Here is a 21,668-nt window from a genome sequence, read left to right as displayed (position 1 = left end):
GTATTTCTATGGTCTCAAAGTGTCTCCACACATTTTGCTTATTAATTACAAAGGGAAAAATAGGAACTTTACAGTGAGTAACTTGGCTGACTCCAACTTAACCAAGTGAGGATATGAACATAAAGAGAGTTCTTAGGGAAGGTTCTGGAAGGATATTTTGGGGAAAATGTAAGATAAGGGTTTTGTGGATGAAGAGAGAAGGGGAAGTCTGGAGGTTCAAGAGTCTGTGGGTGGCAGGGGAGAGTCTATCAGGGAAGATGGGCTGTCTCTGGGAGGGGTGGGGAAATCAGGAGTTGGAGAGGTTCTGAGTGAAAAGAGCAAGTTTCATGAGGGAGGGACTTGATGGGAACAGTTTGGGTGACAAAAGTGTCACAGCAGGGTCGGTATGAGAGGTCTGGTGGTGAAACTCTGGATGACGAAAGGGTAGAGAGCTTTGGGGTAGGGGGTCTCTAGGAGAGTCCTGGAAGAGTAGGCGAGGGGGCAAGGCTCTAGGACAGCAGCCTGTGGGCGGGGAGGCCCTGTGATGAGCGCTTTCTGCCAGACCAAGGATGGGTAGATTTGGAAGGGGATCCTGGAGGGGCGGGGTCAGGGGCGGGACCAGGCCGGCGGGCGGGTCCCCCCGCGCTGCAGGGGGCGCTGTGAGGCTGGGCGGCCCCGGGCCGGGCGTCGGCCGCTCCTAGTGAGCGCGGCCCCTTTTCCGGGTTTCCTCCTCCTCCTTCTTCGCCGCCGCTGCCGCTGCCCCTTTCCCGGCCGGCGGCTGCCGCTGCTGGTGCCGCCGACGCCGCCGCCGCCGCCTCGGGGCCGCGAGCCGAGCGGAGGCCGCCGCGGAGCGCGAGCGCCATCCGCCCCGCCGTCCCGCCGGCAGCTCCAGGGCCCGGCCGGCTTGGCCGGCGCCCCCCGCGCCCCCAGCCCGCCCGCCCCCGCGGGCCCGGCCTGGCGCGGCCGCCCGCCGCTGCGCTCCTCCTCCTCCTCCGGCGGCCCGCGGCCCGCCGCCTCCTCCGCCCGCCGCCCCGCGCCCCCCGTCGCGCCGCCGCCGCCGCCCTCGGCGCCCCGCGACGCCCCCCGGTCCCGCCCGCCATGCCGGGCCCGGCCGCGGGCAGCAGGGCCCGGGTCTACGCCGAGGTGAACAGCCTGAGGAGCCGCGAGTACTGGGACTATGAGTCTCACGTCCCGAGCTGGGGGTAAAGCCGCCGCCGCCCCCCGCCGGGCCCTCTCACTCCCACCCCCGCCCGGCCGTCCCCCCACCCCCCGCGCAAACCGCACTTGTCCCCCGCTGTCTATCTCCTCGCCTGCCCCTTTGCTGGGCCTGCGCTTCTCCGGTCTGGGGTGGGAGGTCCACTCCCCCCACCAGTGCCCTCGTCTTCCTCTCCTCCCTTCCGCTTCTCCCTCCCCGTTGTGCGTACCCCTTACCCCAGGGTATACTTCCTTACAAGTGTAGGGGTCCAGGGACCAGAGCCCGGTGGGAGTAAGGGAGCAGCCTTTCCTTTTACGCTTTGGGGTTTCTATTGGGGTGGGAAGTCAGCAGCTGTCCTCTTGAGCTATTAAAATTCTTTGCTTTTCTATTTTTTTGAAATGAGGATGGGTGGGAGGAAATTTTTTAAGGATGTCCAGATTCGCAAGGCAGGCGGTGTCTACCTTCTGGGTGTGCAATAGAAGGCAGGTGCTGGGCGGAGGGGCACCTCTGGGCCTCCGGGATGGATGCTTTGCTCACCTCTAGATTGAGTCAGACCCGTGCCTTCCACCTTATCTCCCCTAAGTTATGAGGGACCAATTAGGTTAGGAACTGCGTCTAGTGCGAGGAGCCAAGTTTATGTTGTGGCTTTCATTTAGGGAATGAGTTGTGGCATGATGTGTAGACACTTCCAAGTGCTTGATTAATGGAAGCGCCTGGATGGGGTGTGTAGTGGGCATAGGCTTGGTTAATCCTAAGTCCTGCCATTTATATTTGTCGCTCTTGGCTTTCACAGTAATCAAGATGATTACCAGCTGGTTCGAAAACTTGGTCGGGGAAAGTATAGTGAAGTATTTGAGGCCATTAACATCACCAACAACGAGAGAGTGGTTGTAAAAATTCTCAAGGTGAGTGTCTTATGAGCGGCGTTAAAGTTTCTTTTTCACAGGTCAGAAGGATATGAACTATTTCAGCCACATTCTCCAATGAGCAGTTTGAGCTCTCATTTTGCATCTGTTCTGTCTGATGTCCCTCTCCTACTCCTCCCACCTCATTTTCCTGTGAACTTTCAAGAAAATCTGCAGAAATAGGCAGACCTGTTTCAACTCTAAGTGTGATGGTTCAGGAACATGCTTGTTCTGAAATGTAATTAAAGGCTTCCAAAGTGAAACTTCCAAAGGGGCTCCATTTATTAGAAAATAAATAGGCATTCAGAAGCAAAAAGAGCCTTTTCATGAAGATCCTATCAACGCAAAGGCTCCTCAAGTACTGTATATGTTATTCCAGAAAGTTGTAAAAAAGTAGCTTCAAGGATGCATTTGAAACCTGAGTGGAGGGAACCACTCCTGTGGAAAAATGACTTGTTTTTTCCTTCTTGGTGTTAAAAGTTTCAGGTAAGATGGATATAGTGAGCCAGTAGTGCCAGGAAGATTCATTGTTGCTTATCAGCTAGTAAACGTGAAGTTGGGTTGTTTTGAATTAAAGCAAAACAACCTGTCTAGTTTATAGAACCCTGAATTTGTTAAAGATACCTTTTGTCATCTCTTGAAGGAAGGCTTGATCTTGATGAACATGAAGAGTTGGCTAAATTCTCTTCTGAGTAACTGGTTGTGTAGCTTTGATAATGTGTCAAAGGCATATAAAAAATAATTCTTAGACTCTTTTCAATGATCATTGCCTGATCATTTAATGTGCGTGCATGTCATTTAGTGAAATCACGAGAAGACCAAAGAGTTGATTAGTAGGAGCATATAAGCACTTTCACATATACAAGAGTTCCAATGTGGCCATTTTGGAGAGGCTCTGCGAACAAGAATGTAGGATTGAAAAGCTGTTTTTGTGCCTTAAGTAAAGTTGGGGCAGCTGTGTCCCGATTTAAAAAGGGAGGTCAGGCTTCGACTATCAGAAAATCACCTTTCAGAAAAGTGATTGACTCTGTTACTGCTACCATTCTAGCCTTGTGATGAAGAGGCAGGTTTGCAGAGAAATAGGCAAGTTATTTGTGCTGTCAGAAACACTGGGGGGGAGATGTGAGGAATTGATACTGAAGATAGGGAGTTTGACTCTCCTCTTCCCTAAATATGAACTGCTCCTACAAAGTCACGTGGTCTTTATTTTTTTTCTTCACAAATATTTAAAGAAATATTCCCATCAGAGAAGTCACCTGGGAAACCATACAGTTTTTTTCTGTTAAACATTAGCATAAATGTTTTTAATAGAGCTACTTAAAATCTCTCTAGGAAATAAGCAAGGCATAAATTGACATTAGGAGTACCCATATCCCACTGTTGTGCAATCAGAAGAATAAACTGCTGACTCTAAAGCAATTCCAGAAAAATGTCTAAACTTTGATGTGATGGTAGCATTTTTAGAGTAAGTATGCAACTTCCTGTGGCGTCTTTTGAAAGGGAACCACATTCAGGTGTGTATATAAGTAATAGTACATTCATTTAGGGAAGTGTCATATTGCCCTTTTGTCATCCTTGTGGAGAACTTCATAGCCTCAGTTGCTGGATAGTTTTCCCCTGCTCTAAAGATTTATAGGATATGTTTAGGGTACCCGATATGGAAACTGAAGGACATTTTTAACCAACCAGAAATTTAGGCACCAAGAAGCATATCTAACGTCACTATGTTGAAATAACCCTTGGCCAGAACTCCTGTTTCCTATTTTTTTCCTCTCTCTTACTGTTTGTTTTAGTGTTAGGTTGTAAGATCTTAACATTGAGCACAGAGTAAGTTCCAGTGTTCTAGAATAAGTCTTGGGAGGCCCCTGTGATGCTCTAGTTAATGAAGTGTTAGTTCTTAGATCTTTTTCACACACGTTCTTTTCAGGGTGCAGCCTGAACCACCTTGTTTCCACTGGTGAAAACTACTCTCAGTCTCCGTTTTTCAAAGCCCTATGACATTTCTGTCCGGATTTGTTCTATCTGAAGGATGGGGTTAGAAATTGCCTAGGATGGGAGTTCCCGCCGTGGCGCAGTGGTTAACAAATCTGACTAGGAACCATGAGGTTGCGGGTTCGGTCCCTGCCCTTGCTCAGTGGGTTAACGATCCGGCGTTGCCGTGAGCTGTGGTGTAGGTTGCAGACGCGGCTCGGATCCCGCGTTGCTGTGGCTCTGGCGTAGGCCGGTGGCTACAGCTCCGATTCAGCCCCTAGCCTGGGAACCTCCATATGCCGTGGGAGCGGCCCAAGAAATAGCAACAACAACAACAACAAAAAAAAAGAAATTGCCTAGGGTACTGTTGGATTTTCTCCTTCTAACCAGCTGAATTAAAAGTAGGTTAAAAGTATTTTATATATATATAAAAGAATAGGGGTACTTCCCGTTGTGGCTTAGTGGGTTAAGAACCCGACACAGTGTCCATGAGGATGCGGGTTTGATCCCTGACCTTAACTCAGTGGGTTAAAAAACCACTGGTGATGCAAGCTGCAGCATAGGCTGCTCGTGTGGCTCTGATTCGACCCCCTAGCCTGGGAACTTGAATATGCTGAGGGTGCAGCCATAAAAAGAAAAAAAAAATTAAAAAAGTAAAAAGAGGAGTTCCTGGTGTGGTTCAGTGGAAACAAACCTGACTAGTATCCATGAGGATGCAGATTCAATCTTGGCCTTACTCAGTAGGTTAAAGATCTGGTATTGCCATGAGGTGCGATGTAGGTCACAGACATGGCTCGGATCTGGTGTTGCCATGGTTGTGGTATAGGCTGGCACCTGCAGCTCTCTTTGACCCCTAGCCTGGGAACTTCCATATGCCACACTTGTGGCCCAAAAAAGCAAAATAAAAAATAAAAAGAATAGGAACTTGGAGTTCCCTGGTTGCTCAATGGGTTAAGGATCTGGCATGGTCACTGCTGTGGCATGGGTTCTATCCCTGACTCAGGAACTTCTGCATGCCTCAAGTGCAGCCAAAAAATAAAAATAAAAAGAATAGGGTCTTTACCCAAAGTTATGTGCCCCTATTCAGAGAAGTCAAAGTTGTGACCAATACCTACTGTGGTATTTGGCCACAGGAAATTATGTCCTTAACAGAGGGCTAGATGCGCATAATTTGGAAGAATCTAGAAAAAGGTTCCTCTTCATATAGGCCTACTGTATTTCAATTGTGGGAAGAAACTTTTTTTTTTTTTTTTTTTTGTCTTTGCCTTTTCTAGGGCTGCAACCTCAGCATATGGAGGTTCACAGGCTGGGGTCTAATCGGAGCTGCAGCTGTTGGCCTACACCAGAGCCACAGCAACACCAGATCTGAGCCGAATCTGCAACATACACCACAGCTGACGGCAATGCTGGATCTTTAACCCACTCAGTAAAGCCAGGAATTGAACCCACAACCTCATGGCTCCTAATTGGATTCGTTAACCACTGTGCCATGACGGGAACTCCTATTGTGGGAAGAAACTTATGTATTGATGTTTACATTGTGACTGAGGCAAAGGGTACATTCCTTGAGGACAGGGCTGCCTGCCTTTTTGGTCAACAAGATTTGCATCGAGTTCATTCTGATATGTGAGAATGATTAGATGGTGAATGACCACGGAGGAATTTTATATCATTTACATCAGTAGATTTCTAAATTTTTTATTTATTTATTTTTTTTGTCTTTTGTCTCTTTTTTTTTGTTGTTGTTGTTGTTGTTACTGTTGCTATTTCTTGGGCCGCTCCCTCGGCATATGGAGGTTCCCAGGCTAGGGGTTGAATCGGAGCTGTAGCCACCGGCCTACACCAGAGCCACAGTAACGCGGGATCCGAGCCGCGTCTGCAACCTACACCACAGCTCACGGCAACGCCGGATCGTTAACCCACTGAGCAAGGGCAGGGACCGAACCCGCAACCTCATGGTTCCTAGTCGGATTTGTTAACCACTGCGCCACGACGGGAACTCCTCTAAATATTTTTTTTGATCAAAGTATTGAAACTATGAAGAGGTTTTAGGAATTTAGAAATTGGTGGCGTTCCCTGGTGGCTCATTGGGTTAAGGATCCAGCTTTTTGGCTTGGATCACTGCTGAGGCTCATGTTTGATCCCTGGCCTGGGAACTTCTGTACATCGCAGGTTTGCTTAAAAAAAAAAAGAAAGAAAGAAAGAAATTGGTGAGCAGAATGTTTCTGTCCTGAAGTGAGATTCTGGGGCTGAAATGGTTAACTTTCCAGTCAATAGGGGATGATATCCTTTTTGACAGAAATTGTTTTGAGAACAAATGGAGTGGTGGTGGTAAGGGTTAACAGCAGAGCAGAAAGCCACTTTTGTGCTTGAAGTTTCATCTTTTGATTCTAAAAAATCAACTTTTCAGTTCTTTTGTAGTACCTCTTAGGAAGGTTTACACAGAAATATAAGCATTTGGCCATTTTGGACAATTTTTAATATTTTGTAAGTACCACCTCTGTGGATTTCATTTCTTTTTGTGTTCCTGGGATCCTTCAAATTCAACTGCTATTTCCTAAACAGAAGTTAAGAGCAGTAACATTTAAAACACAAATGTGTAGGCTTTTGGATCTATGCTGCAAGGACTGGAAATCCTCATATAAAACTTCTTTTTGGTAGTTTTACTTTATAAAGAACTTGACTAATTTTTTTCCCTCCAGAAATTATCAGGCTTCAAAGAATGATGGTAGTACAAGTTTGTTTTTTCCAAGCCTGCTTGTTTGTAGACATTTTAAAAATTTGTGCTGTCAGGAGGCAGTGTTAAAAGAAGAATAAGGTGACTATTGATTACGGATTATTTTTCTTTACTTTATAGTGAGCTGGTGATCATTTAGGTCATAACAAAATGGTGTTTTCTCCATGCTGATACTGTACTTTTCCCTTTATTTCTGTTGTCTCAGGTGGTAGTTTTTTTACTCTCCATTTACTTTATTAGATGAGTGTACCAAAACATCATCTTCCTAAAGCAAGACATTAATACTAATTTATCTAATTTTTTTGGTATTTCTAGTTTTCACATGTCTCATTATATAAAAATTGTTTTAAAAAGTTATTAAAGTATTAGTAACATTAAGGATAATATAGGAGTTCCCCTTGTGGCTCAGCGGAATGAACCCAACTAGTATCCATGAGGATGCGGGTTTTATCCCTGGCCTCACTCGGTGGGTTAGGGGTAGGGTGTTGCTGTGAGCTGTGGTGTAGGTTGCAGGCTTGGTTCCCACATGGCCGCGGCTTAGGCTGGCAGCTGCAGCTCCAATTTGACCCCTATCCGGGAACTTCCACATGCCACAGCTGTGGCCCTAAAAAGAAAAAAAAATAAATAATACAGGTTTTTTAAATTGCAAACTAATCAGTGCTATTTTTTCTTATTGCCGTTGTGAGATCAGAGATTAAGAGTGTGGTTAACCTGTTTGAAACAGAATCACAGAATGGGGAGCATAGAAGTTATTAGAACTGAAACTTTTTTTTTTTTTTTAAACAAATTAAGACCCAGGTGTTTGCTCAGGGTCCTATGGTTACGGGGCTGGAAGCACTAGGCCCATGACTGTGGAGTCTTTGCCGTGGAGTCTAGTAGATGTGAGGGGCACGGATAGGACGTTTGCTGGATGTGCTGAGCTGTGCTGGAAAGATGGACAGACACTCACTGGAAGACAAATGGAATCAATTTGTTTCTAATGATTTTTGGAGTTATTCTTCTGAGACTTGATGTCAGTGGGTTGCTCCTTAAAGTGTGGAATGAATGAATGTCCAGGAAGCTATAGGGACCCAGACTTGGATTCTCTGGTTTGTATCCACAGCAGCATGTTTAACGCTTAAGTGAAATGTTAGTTTCTGTTCTTGGTTTGACGCCAGAAGAACCAGTGTTTTCATACTTCGTTAACCCATATAGTTCTTCCAAGTCTCATCCTGATCACTTGCCAGATTTAAGGGTTAACAGTTTTATCCCTTTAATATATTAGAGTTTATTGGAGAGTGAACCATGTGTGAAAAGAATATCTTGATATTGAATATCCATTTTCATGTGTAGAGCATGGCTCTAGGTGATTCCTGGAGCCTGAGTTTTAGGATCTGTCACCTCAGTGATAGGGTGGTAAAGTGCAAGGAGTGCTGTAAATGGAGGACAGGGGCTCAGGTTCTAGAACTAGCTTCTTCATTTATACCCGCCTGAGTGATTTCTTACCTGTGAAATGAGTATACCTTTCTGTTGAACTCACAGGTTGTAGGAAAAAGCACATGAGGTACAGATAGGTGGTAGTGTTTTAGTAATCTACACAGTGAGCTTTCTGTTTTGTTGTTTTTTTTTAATGTGGTCCTGAAAGTAGACTGCCTGCATTCAGATGTTAATTCCAACACTTAGGAGCTTGTGGCCTTGAGCAGTAATCTCAACTTCCTCAGTGCCCTCCTGTAAAATTGTGGTAGCTAACAGTTTTCATCTCAAAGTACTATTAAATGTGAATTAAATATGCCTAAAGCAGTGCCTGCACTTAGAACAGTAAAATATGGTTATAACAACAGTGTTTCAGTTTGACCGAGTGAATGGTTTTAGAGGGCAGAACCAGAGTAGAAAGGACTGTACTGCTCTCTTGATGAGATTTATTTTAAATTAAAAAAATTTTTTTAATCCTGAGAATAGTTACCCTCAAGAAGTTGATAATGTAATTAGGAAGATGAAACTAGGGGAAGTTGCTGTGAAGAAGTAAACACTGCTCAGATAAATGTTCATATTTAGGTTAGTTGCAGTGGATTTTAAAGATGCTACCAAGGTAATAAAAGCCATCATCCAGACTGAGCTTGCTTTCTACTCCATCCTACATTCCTCACAACCATTGTTCACTGTAATTGTTTATTGCAGCTGATAAAATTAATATCTTAATGGGGCAGTTGTTGCTTTGGTAGTAGAATAAAAGTAATCCCAGATTGGAAAGTTCTGCTGCCTTCCTTGAATTTATTGGTTCAGTGGTGCTTGGAAAGAAAAATATGGAGACCTTGCTTGTCAATATTTGCTGGGCTGTATTCAGGTCATAATTCTTAAACCTTTGGTAGACATTACTTTGCAGATTCAATCACAATTAAATGTTAGTAGTTGAAACCATTCTCAGATCTGGCTTTTTATAAACCAGCTCTGGCCGGGGAACCTCCATATGCCATGGAAGTGGCCCTAGAAACGGCAAAAAGACAAAAAAGATTAAAATAAATAAATAAATAAAAACCAGCTCTGGAGTTCCCACTGTGGTGCAGTGGAGTAATGATCTGGCTTGTCTCTGTGGCGGCCCTGGTGCCCTCCCTGGCCCCGCACAGTAGGTTAAAGGATATGGCATTGCTGCACCTGGCCCGGGAACTTCCATGTGCCACGGGTGCAGCCAAAAAAGGAAAATAAAAGAAAATAACAAAAGCAACTGTGAGAAAATAAGTCAGCCAGATTACTTTATCAACTTTTGTCTTTCCAAGCAGCCCATCACTAAATTGGTCTGTTGTTTTAAAATGTTTAATGTTGGTGGATAGGAAAAGAAAAAAAAAAAAGAAAAGGAAATCCTTACTCTTGGATTACATTAAACAAGGTCTCCCAAATAGCTGAAACTCTTCATTTGTAAGCAGAAACCTTCTGAAATTCTTTTCTTTCTCTTCAGAGCTCATACACAGAAGAATTTGAATTTTTTCCCTTTAAACATTCTCTTTAGGTGTGTGCCAGAATTCATTTATTATTGAAACTAGATTTAATACATTAATTTTTTTTAGCTTTTTGCCATTTTATCTACTAGACTCTGAGTTTAAATTTTTTTGTTGTGTAAAACAGCGAAACTAATTCAGTTAGAATCATACACTTTCTGAGTTGGAATAAATGAAAGTTGGGTGAGAGAGAGGCGTTTTCTAGCACGCAGAATGAAATGTGAAATGATGAGGTTGTGATAGAAATGTATTCTCTGTTTTACTGGTGGTGAATGAGTCCAGACCCTGGGCTAGAGGGTCGGAGCATCTTTATTTCTATAAAAATTCATGGTCTTTTTTCCTTCAGATGCTAAGGGTCCTCCCTTAGAAATTCTAACTTTTTCTCTCCAATTCTAGTTATGGAATTTAAATCATTACCTTCAGTCCCTGGGAGCTCATTGGTTTTTTAACTCCTGCAGCATCCCTCAGGTTCAGAGGAGTAAGCTTGAAATTAAAGGGAGTTACCTATAGCCTGGTTCCTTTAGAGACTTGGTGCCCCTGCTTTGGAGGGGAGTGTCCTGAACTGTCCATCACTTTTCCTTTTTTGCAGTATCTTGGTCTTTTGCCAGTTTGTGAGGATTCCAGCTGCGGATTCCAGCTGCAGTGTGACTCCATTGTACCACTTTAGAATTGTCCTGCTGTCGTCAGACTAGTTTGGGAAGTGGTTGAACAGGTGACACTAGGGTAGCAAAATATGCTTCATTTCCTCTATAAGTTATCTTTAGACATAATGAAAAATACGTTTATCTTAACTGCGTTGGCTAGGAACCGGGTGCCTGCCTGGTCTCTTGCTAAATAGCAGAGAACAGAGCAAGGATTTATATTGGGCATTCTCATAGGAGCAGATTCTTTAATGGGTTACCCCTGTACTGATTGACTGTTAGAGGGAGAGGAGGACTTTTGGTGAACACAGGCTTCTTTGGCTGTGGTGTTTTTCTCCCTCTGTTACCACTCCCGCAGACTTGTAACTGCTTTCTAGTATGGGATGACAACTCTAGAATATGGTAGCAATGGCTGAGTTTTTAGATATAATAGCCAGCTTTTTTTCTTTTAACTTTCTAGCAAAATTTCAGACTTAGAAATCATAAAAATTCTTGTGTCTCTCAGATTTCTCGAATACTGGCATCTGTTTTACTCTTCTCTCTCACTCTCTTGTGTATATATTATATACATATAGACGCATACATGTGTTTATGCATAGATATAATTATATTTGTTTTACATGTCTTAAGTGCTTGAGAGCAAATTGCAGTCATCCCTAATTTCCTACATTGCCTGAAGAACAATTTCTTATAAAACCCACAATGCCGTGATCAAAAATCAGAAATGAACATTGATGTAGTGTTGTTAGCTTATCTACACCCTTTGTTCTCATTGGCCAGTTGCCCTTATGATGTTATAATCTTTATAGCAAAGGAAAAATCCTGGATCATGTGTTATATTCAGTTGTCATACCTTTTTAATCTGGAGTAGTTGTTCATTCAGTGTATTTCATGATATTGATATTTTTGAAGCTTATAGGGTACCTATTTTGTAGTATGTCCTTCTCTGGCTCTTTTCTGACCACGTCGTACTTCATGTTCAGGTGCTTCCTTTTCCCAAAGTATTGAGCTCTGTAGTTAAGAAAAAGGGTAATTAGGAGTAAGATTCCTAAGTGGATGCAGGGAAGACCTGCAGTGGCCAGATCTGTTCTACTGAGAACCCTGACCAAGTGAAGTGGGCATGACTGTGGTAGCTGGCTTGGAAGAATGCAGCAGGATCTCTCAGCCAAGGACCCTGTTACAGGGGATGCAGGTGTTTTGTATTTAATAATCTCTCTCTGTTTTGTTGTGTGTTCAGAGCTGTAGCTTGGTGACCAGCAAGAGATGATGGTTTCTCTCTCATGTGTGTATATAACAACTCCCCACATCCCACCACCACCACATACACACAGACTGTTTTAATCTTGTTTCATGGCCAATCCATTGGACTCTATTTGCTTGTGCTGTTATAACAGTGTCTCAATGATGGGACACTCCTTTCCTTAGTTATATCTCTCCCATAGCTGCACTTGGGAAATGAAAACATAATAGCTAAGAGTGAGGAAGGCCTGGGGACTGTCTAGTTTTGAATCCTACCCCTACTCTTTACTATTAACTGTGTGAGCTTGGGCAAATAGCTCAACTTAGCCGAGTCTACTACATAGGAATTTTGTGAGGAAGAAATATGATTTATCACTAACGAAAACTTTAAAAATAATAAAGCTAACATTTATTGAGTGCTTCCTATATGCCCGTTAAGTACTTTATAAAACATAATTGATTGTGATAACGCTTATTTTTCCACAGCTGCTTTTATTCTTCTTCAAACTCTTTAGCCCATTTAAGACAAGAAATAACATGTATAATGCTACTCTTTCTGCTTAAGGTTTTTCAAAAAAAATTTTTTTTTTTTTTTCTCCAGGGAACTGAGTGGTTAGTAGGTAGCAGGGGTTTTCAATCACTGCTATGTCAAAGATCAGTTTCTCCTTTGCTGATCCATCATCTCTTTCTTTAGGAGTGGGATCAATTGGGAAGTTTTACTGGCTCTGAGCTGATTTCAGATTCTAGATATTAAGGAAATGGGAATGGTGACAGGAAATGGGACCTAGCAGCTGGGAAACAAGTTTGTAACTTGATGTCAGTGAACTGGTCTTCACTCCTAGAAGACAAAATTACATACAACTCATGGGAAGAGCAGGTGTCTCACCATTTTGTTTCAGTTTTTCCATTTGTGAGTGTGTGATAGACAGCTGTTCAGAGTTATAACATTTTCCGTTTGGCACTTAGCTAGTAAGCATTTTATTTTTAAAGTATGACATGAGTGTTCAAGATTGTATGTGCCCTAATCGTAGCTACTTAAGCTATATGAGTCTGTGAATTCTTTGGTTTTTCTTAAAAGTTCTTATGGGCAGGCCCATTTTATTTCCCTACCCCCTTTTCCCCTTCTAATTTAGACATGTTCTTTAGCATAACATGGTGTGCAAGATAGTGCAATATCCATTTGGTATATGGATTTGAATTTGTATTTATTAACTTCAAAAGGAGTCTTACTTCTCATTACGCTTGTGTATTTAAGCCAGTGAAGAAAAAGAAGATAAAACGAGAGGTTAAGATTCTGGAGAACCTTCGTGGTGGAACAAATATCATTAAGCTGATTGACACTGTGAAGGACCCTGTGGTAGGTGCCTGGTGTTTGTGGCAGAGTATGTGTGTGTGTGTCTCATAGAACCTTAAAGTAATGGGAAACATCATTACAATATAATGATTATATTTGTCTTTACAATTTAATGGTTTTGAAAACCAGAAAAAAATCTTGGTGGCCCAGTGATAAAATAGCCACCACCACTTTTATGGAACCTATATGTAGAAAAAAATCCCTGTCCCAGATTTATTACCTCATTATTTTGATTTGGCCCACTAACATTTGCTGAATATCTCCTTTATGCCTCTGCTTTTCTCCCAGTTTTGAGAGTACTGCCAGTTAACATTATTTTATGTCATTTAAATAAGACTGACATTTGAAAATCTGGGTTTATATTAGGAGATAGGAAGTGTCTCCATGTGGACACTTGGCATAGAGAGCTGAACAAATCACAGCCCCACAGATACCCTGAGGTCACTATCTTGCTCTTTCTCATACTGATCTTTTAATTCAGCATCCACCATTAGGGCTCACATTGTGTGGGCAGATGCAGTTTAAATATTTTTGTTAAAATGCTTAATTGTTAGCAGTTTTACGTATGTGGTTTAATTTTGTTTTCTCTCCCCCTAGGGAGTAACCTAACTGTAAGTGTTTATGATTAGCAGAGTTTTTTGTTTGTTTTGTACCACTTCTATAGCACTTCCATCTAATTTCTGTCCTTCACCTGTTCTACCTCAAATATTCCCCTCTTCTCCTGTGAGCTTTTGTTTAAAAAGTAGGTCTTTGCTTCTGTCTGCTAAAGACATCCTCATAATAACGTAGCTAGCATGCATTGCATGCTTACTCTGTGCCAGGCACTGAGTGTTTACTGTATCACATCATTTAATCCCTACAGCAATTCAGTGTGTAGGTACCATTATTATCCACATTGTCCCATTGTACAGATAAGAGAACTGACGTCTGCAGAGATTAAGTAATTTGCCCAGGATTATACAGTATTGTTGAATTGAAAAAAGAGGAAAGTTTTTCCTTTTGGACTCTGAAAATCAGATTGAGAAGGATGGTTGTATGCTAAATTCTGTCTACTTGGCATTAAAAATGTATCCTAGCCTTATAAGCTCAGATTGAGTTTTACACTGACTTAACGTAGTGTAAGCCAGTACATAGTTTTATACCTGAAGTATCTTCATCCTCCCCCCGCCTTGTTTTTTTTATGTTAACAAAACTCAGTGATTTCCTGTCTTATTATTTTTGTAATTTGTTGCACATGCTTTCGCGTGTGTGTGTTTTATGATGAGTAACGCAAGTAAATGGAAGTGAATGAAAGCTAACAAGGAACCTTCGTTCCCTAACTTGTAGGGGAACAGGCTTGCTCTCAGCCTGTAGAGGGATCTGGTAGTCTTGATTAAACCCATTCAGCATTGGAATAGTGAGGAATCCTTGGGCCAAAGCTGATGCTTATTCTGGCAGAGGCATGCATGCATGTACTGTGGCCCGCTTCCTAGGTAATTTTCACCTGCTACCTTGAACAAAATCTTGTAGCCATCAAGATTTTCAGGATGATATTGTTTCTTTCTATAAGAAACCCCTTCTTTAAACTTCTCCTTTTCTCTCAATTTTGAGAGCTTATTACCACCTGTTAGCATTATTTTACCTTACTTAAGTAAACCCAACCTTTGAAAATCTGTATTTACACAAGGAAATAGTAAAATTTTGTACTCATTGCATTAAAAATTATGCTTTAAAAATATGTGATTTTATGGAGTTTCCATTGTGGATAGTGGGTTAAGGGCCTCACTAGTATCCATAAGGATGTGGGTTCAATCCTGGCCCCACTCAGTTGGATTAAGGATCTGACGTTACTGCCGGTTGTGGTGTAGGTTGCAGATTGGGCTCAGATCTGGTGTTGCTATGACTGGTATAGGTCAGCAGCTACAGTTCTGATTCAACCCCTAGCCCAGGGACTTCAATATGCCACAGATGCGGCCCTAGAAAGAAAAAAGAACATGTGATTTTATATGATTTGGGGGGGGAACATATCTTTGTAAAGCAAGACATTCTCTAATTGTCCCTAGGCAAGGCAGTAATTTCACATTATAACTTATACTCATGGACTTCTTTTTTTAATCCTGTAGAGACTTATGATAAATTCACAAGACCAATGATAATTCTGTAAAATGCATCTGGTTCTTTCATTGAACCAAAATTAAAACATATCCCTCTTTTTGTAGTTGGCAAATTGGAACACTGCAGAGTATAAATCTTCACTTAATGTGCCACACCCAACACCCACTGACAGGTTGGTCAGAGAATATATCTCTTTTTCAAAAAAAAAAAAAAAAAAAAGCAAAACCTTTATTATGAAAAATTTCAGGAGTCCCCTTATAGCTCAGCAGGTTAAGGATCCAGCTTTTCACTGCTGTGGCTCATTCCCTGGTCTGGGAATTTCTGCATGTCTTGAGCATGACCAAAAACGTCAATGATTTAAAAAGATAAAATGCATAATATAATGAGCCTCCCTGCACACATCATCCAACTTAGCTCAGGTTAATCAGCTTGTGGCCAGCTTTGCTTCATCTATACCCCACCCACCTGCTCACTGCCTTCCATCCCCAGTTATTTTGAAGCGAATTCCAAACATAAATTTCAGGATTTTTTCTTAATAGGCTCTCCCTGATGAGCGAATTTTTTTTTTCATCTAAAGTGGGATTGGGGGAGTTCCCGTCGTGGCGCAGTGGTTAACGAATCCGACTAGGAACCATGAGGTTGCGGGTTTGGTCCCTGCCCTTGCTCAGTGGGTTAATGATCCGGCGTTGCCGTGAGCTGTGGTGTAGGTTGCAGACACGGCTCGGATCCCGTGTTGCTGTGGCTCTGGTGTAGGCCAGTGGCTACAGCTCCGATTCAACCCGTAGCCTGGGAACCTCCATATGCCGCGGGAGCGGCCCAAAGAAATAGCAAAAAGACCAAACAAATAAATAAATAAATAAAGTGGTATTGGGGATGGACCAGTACATCAGAAGCAAATTACATTTATTGTTTGAATACTTATGAAGCATTAATATTTTCTCTTGCAGTCAAAGACACCAGCTTTGGTATTTGAATATATCAATAATACAGATTTTAAGGTGCGTATATACTTTTTCTTTCTGGCATGGGGTTAATGGGGAATGGGGAGGTGGCCTAAGTACTCCTGATACTCTAGAATATAAGGAGACCAAGAGAGGTCATTAGTAGGAGCAGAAGATAATACTGGATTCCTTGTAGCATTAGTACAGGTTGCAGAAAGCAATTAGGTTCTTGCATTGGATGAAACTACTTACCACCTTTGTGCCTCACTTATCTGGGAATAGCTCCTCTGCTGGGTCTAAGTTAATACTTCATCGTTAACACTCCTGTTGTATACAGCATAGTTTTAGGTAGATGTTAGATTAAATTTTTGTAGGCATATTACATTCCTGATAGGAAGTGATAAGTGGATACAGGGCTTGTGTGAAAAAAGGCAATACAGTACATTGGATTCAAGTTTCATGTGTGTTCCTGCACACTGCATACAAAGCACATGACACAGAGTCACTGTGCTTTAGAAAAGCCTTTTTTTTTTTTTTGGTTATTTATATTTCTTATGTTTATAATGCATATTAACTTAGGCTTTGGAATACCCTTCTAAAAGCATGGGGTTTTCTTTTGTGATCTTTTTGCTTTTTTTTTCCCCAGGGCTACAACCATGGCACATGGAGGTTCCCAGTCTAGGGGTCTAACCAGAGCTAAAACTGTCGGTCTACACCACGGCCACAGCTACAGCAATGTGGGGTCCGAGCCGCATCTGCAACCTACACCACAGCTTACAGCAACACCGGATCCTTAACCCACTGAGCGAGGCCAGGGATTGAACCCAAAACTTCATGGTTCCTAGTGGGATTTGTTTCTGCAACACCACAATGGGAACTCCTAAAAGCATGGTTTTCAAGCTGTTTTTCATGAACTTATTTTTATTGTCATTCAAACACTGCAATCTTCTGATAAGATTTTGGGGGCCAGGCATATTGGATATGATAGAGCATAATGTGAAAACCAATGTAGGATTTCCTGTCATGGCTCAGTGGAAATGAATCTGACTAGCATCCATGAGGACTCAGGTTTGATCCCTGGCCTTGCTCAGTGGGCTAAGGATCCGGGCATTGCCGTGAGCTGTGGTGTAGGTCGCAGATATTTTAGGGGCATTTAGAGAACCTTTAGGTAATTTTAATTCTCTGTCAGTGAATAAAAGGCTTGTGATTTCATTGTGATGGAAGTTAGTACAAAATGAAATGAGTAGTTGAAAAATGCTGATATCAGGAGAGATACTCTGGGATGAAAATAAAAGAATCTTATCCTCACATTTATTTTGTCTTAGATAATCGCTCTAAAATAAGGTTAATTAGTGAAAAATAAGCAGAAGTAGATATTATCACTTATAAAACAAGAAACAGGTTTTATATACAGTAATCACTTGGTATCCACAGGAATTGCTGATTGGTTCCAGGACCCCCAAGACTACAAAAATCTGAGGACTTTCAAGTCCTTAATATAAAATGGCCTAGTATTTGCACATAACTATGCCTGTCATCCTATATACTTTAAATCATCTCTAGATTACTTACGATACCTAATACAGTGTAAATGCTATGTAAATAGGTGGTGGAGCGTTCAAATTCAGCTTTCTGAATTTTTGTTTCTAGTCTATGCTTGGTTGAACTGTTGGATGTGGAGGGCCAGTTGGATAGCTTTTCCAGTTGGTAACAAGTTTCCTTGTTGCTATGACTCCATAAGGTGAATAGTGAACTCTTAAAAAGTGGGATGTAAATTCTTTCATTAACTAGCGTAGCACTGCTTAGCTGGTAGAATATTGTGCTGATGTATGTAGCTGATTTTTACTATGAACAAAAACTGGTCTTAATGGAACTTCATGGTGAAATCCCTCAGATTTCAGTGCCGCTGCTTCCTCAATGAGTTTTTACCAGTTATCTAGCCATACATGAAAATTTTCTCTTTAGCATTTTTGTGTTTCTTAGACAGCTGCTCTATTGATTAACATATAGACGATCAGTTTTTAATTCCTAGAGAAATCTTACAAAGGGGAAATTTTGATGGCATACGTTCTCTTGGAGGTTCTTTTAAAAGTATCATGAGAAATGATGTTTTTGGAGGCTTACATACCCCAAAGCATTTTTATTTTGTCCTCTCAATTAATTTATTTGCCATGGCATAGAATTCTAGGTTCTAATTAATAATTTCTTCAGAATTTTGAAGAGATTGTTCCACTATTACCACCAAAGCCATTATGGTTTAATATTATGTGATCTGTGTTTTTGTTTCAAGCTTTTAGGATTTTTCTTTTTGTTCTCAGTCTCTGAAATTTCACAGTGATGTACTTTCATGTGGTCACTTTCATCTTTTGTTCTGGGGGCTTATACTGGGCTTTTCAGTCCAGAAATTCATGTCCTTCCTTTTTGGAAAAATATTTTTAATGTTCTTTTATTTTCTTCCCTTTCTTCTTTCTAGAACTCATTCAAATGTCAGATTTCATATCTTAGAGCTCTATTTTCTCCTCTGAATTCTTAAAAATAGAATCCTATTTTATGTTTTATGTAATATCTTCTATTTTCTCACTGAGGATATGTGGGTTTTTTCCCATTATGTTTTCTTCATGCCCTTTTCTGTTTTTCTTCCAAATTCCTTTTTTGGGGGTGTTGAGCTACAGTCGTCTGAAATGTCATGGTTTTTGAATGTCTACTCATACTTTAGGGTAGTGAAATTACTGATTACTGAGTGTCAGCTCTTGTCTTGAGGATCAAGCCTGGCTGCCAGCTGAGTTGACTCAAGTTGAGAAGAGCCCTCAGGTGTGCCTTGTGCACTTAATGCCCCCTTGCCACTGTGGAGTTTTAAACTCATTATCCTGTTTTCAGCTCAATCTCATTTACCCTCTTTCAGTGATACCTTGTCACCAATTCCTCAGACTTTGTGCAGTTTTCAAGATGAAGTGTTTGTTACCAGACCCCCTCATTGGCCGAATGTTAGCTGGATTCTCATCTTTTTTGGTCTGCTAAGGCAACTAGACATCTGTTTTATAGCTTCAAAATTTGTTATCTCTTCATTCTCTTAGTTACTGTGAGTTAGTCCCCCCTGCACCTCTTACAGTTATTTGAGAGGAGCTTTGGGAAAAAACAGAGGTAAGATGGGCTTGTACAACCACATTAAACTGCTGGTCCCCTTTGAATGCTCAAGCCATGCCATTTTAGTCATTTTTTTTAAGATCTTATGTATCAGGGAGCAGATGTGTTGTTTGGAAGAACAAATCATAACAGGAAGATTATTTTCTTTTCTAGATCATATGTCAGGCCACAAATGGAGAAACCAGTTGATTTAATGTCCAGTGTCCTTCAGTCCTTCAGGCTTTTAATTTTTGTCTGGTGTTCATCTTATTAGGTTTTTTGTTTTGTTTGTTTGTTTTTAGGGCTGCATTTGCAGCATATGAAGGCTCCCAGGCTAGGGGTCAAATCGGAACTGTAGCCACCGGCCTACACCTTAGCCACAGCAGCACCGGATCCTTAACCCACTGAGCAAGGCCAGGGATCAAACCTATGTCCTCATGGATACTAGTCAGATTCATTTCCACTGAGCCATAATGGGAACGCCTAGGAAAGGTTTTTCTTTTTTTTCCCCCCATTTTACTGTTAAGCGTTTTGGGTTTTGGTTTTTTTTGCCCATGGCATGCGGAAGTTCTTTGGCCGGGAATCGAACCTGAGCCACAGCAGTGACAACTTCAGATCCTTAACCACTAGGCCATCAGGGAACTCGTGTTAAGTGTATTAATAACTAATTTTAAGGTATCGTCCAGAGAATGTTTGTCCCAGGTTTAAGTATCAGGGGTGAATCAACAGTGATACAGACTTTTTTTTTTTTTTTTTTAAGAGCCACACCTGTAGGATATGCAAGTTCCCAGCCCGGGGGTCTAATCAGAGCCACAGCAGTACGGATGTGAGCCACATCTGCCAGGGATCCAACTCGCATCCTCATGGATATTAGGTTTGTAACCTGCTGAGCCACAATGGGAATGCCTCAGTATTTTTATTGATACAATTGAAAATTTTGATCTATGATTTCCTTTTATTGTAGAGTCTTTCTTATTTTGTTATCAAGGTTATACTAACTTTATAACATTAGTTAGCTTTTCCTTTCCTTTCTCTGAAAGTTTATATAAAATAGGCATTATCTTAGTATAGGATGTTTTTTGGGGTGGGGAGAGGAGACTTTGGACTACACTTTTCTTTTTAAAACGTACTATAGGTTAAAGTTTTATCTCAGTTTTCTGTCTCGAGTGTTTGGATGATTATTTCTAAAGTTTTCTACTTTCAGTTATATTCATATGAAGTTGTTCATAAATTCTCTTAGATCTGAAAAACTTAATGTGTCTGTAATTATGCTTTCCTTTACATTTGTACCATTTTTACCTTTGCTCTTTTTTCCTCTTTTTTTAAAAAGAAAAAATTGGTGTTGCTAGAGCTCTCTTACTATTGCTTTCAAAGAATCAGCTTTTGGTTTTGTTAGGTTTTCTGTTTTATTGTTTCTGCTCCTCTCTTATTTTTTTCCATCTTTCCTCCTTTCTTTAATTATTTTCTTTCCTGGGTTTTCACTGTTTTTCCTTTAACTTCTTGGGTTGAAGTCAGCTCATTTGATTGTTTCTGTCTTTCTTGGTCAATAGTAGGTATGCTTTAACTTTCTACACACCCAAATACCATTTCGCCACATTCTGTTTATGGAGTGCACTTCTATATAGTTTTCCAATTACAAGTACAAATTATAAACTTGTGAATTTGGATTTTTCTCCCCAAACTTACTTTGAAAATGCCTAAGCATACTGAAAATTGGAGAGTAGCACAATTAATACCCTTACATTACTCATGTAGATTTACCAGTTATTATTATTTTGCCACATTTATAGTTATTTCTCTCCCTTCTCCATCCTCCTTTCTTTGTCTCTCTTTGTTGAAGTCATCTTAAAGTCTCAGAAATCATTCTGCTTTACTCTTTAAGTGTGCTTGCAGTGGAACTAGCTAGGACATTTTCCTGTATAACCACAATACTGTTAGCACACGAGAAAATTAATATTTATACAATAATGCCATCTAATATGTATCATAGAGTTTATAGTCAGAAGTGATAGATTTGAATCCTGCGTTGCTGTGACTAGTGTAGGCCAGGGCAGTAATTATTGTCCTAGGAACGTCCTTTGTGGCTGTATGATTTAGGATCTCTTTGTTTTATTTTTAATGATTCCTCTAGTTTGTTAGTGATTCTTTTAGTTTGTGCCTAATTTGATTGCACTGTGTCCAGAAAACTTGATCTGTAATGTCAGTTATTTGTAATTTGTTGATAGTTGTTTTGTGACTTTGGTACATAGTCATTTTGATATCAGAACTTGCTAATTTAGTTCAGATCTTTGATGGCCTTACTAATTTTTTCCCATGAATTTTATTTTGTGGTAGAAGTACTGGTTTAGTCCATTTCTTGAAATCATCAGTTATGCTTCACATATGTCAGAGTGATGATAAAAGATATATGGTGATACTTAGATCAGAATGCTACACTTTGTGTACTTTTTTTTTTTTTTTTTTCCTGTCTTTTTAGGGCCATACCCATGGCATAAGGAGGTTCCGAGGCTAGGGGTC

The 21,668-nt window shown here is 41.1% G+C and overlaps 1 protein-coding gene across 4 annotated transcripts in view; it reads left to right on the top strand.

Moving 5' to 3' along the window:
• Positions 1,034–21,668, top strand: part of CSNK2A2 (casein kinase 2 alpha 2) — a 41,739-nt gene continuing 21,104 nt past the window's right edge. For 2 of the 4 annotated variants that reach the window (XM_021093948.1, XM_021093949.1), the window contains exons 1-4: positions 1,078–1,181; positions 1,968–2,079; positions 12,895–12,996; positions 16,035–16,085. In XM_021093948.1, coding sequence (XP_020949607.1) covers positions 1,078–1,181; positions 1,968–2,079; positions 12,895–12,996; positions 16,035–16,085 — 369 coding nt within the window. Of the gene's footprint in view, positions 1,182–1,967; positions 2,080–12,894; positions 12,997–16,034; positions 16,086–21,668 lie in introns of all 4 variants that reach the window. The other 2 variants (XM_021093947.1, XM_021093950.1) reach the window with 2 other exon arrangements.

This window comes from Sus scrofa, chromosome 6, assembly GCF_000003025.6.
Source record: "Sus scrofa isolate TJ Tabasco breed Duroc chromosome 6, Sscrofa11.1, whole genome shotgun sequence".
NCBI classification, from domain to species: Eukaryota; Metazoa; Chordata; class Mammalia; order Artiodactyla; family Suidae; genus Sus; species Sus scrofa.
The sequence above is the reverse complement of the archived record's forward strand: the minus strand, read 5'-3'. Positions and strand labels throughout refer to the sequence as shown.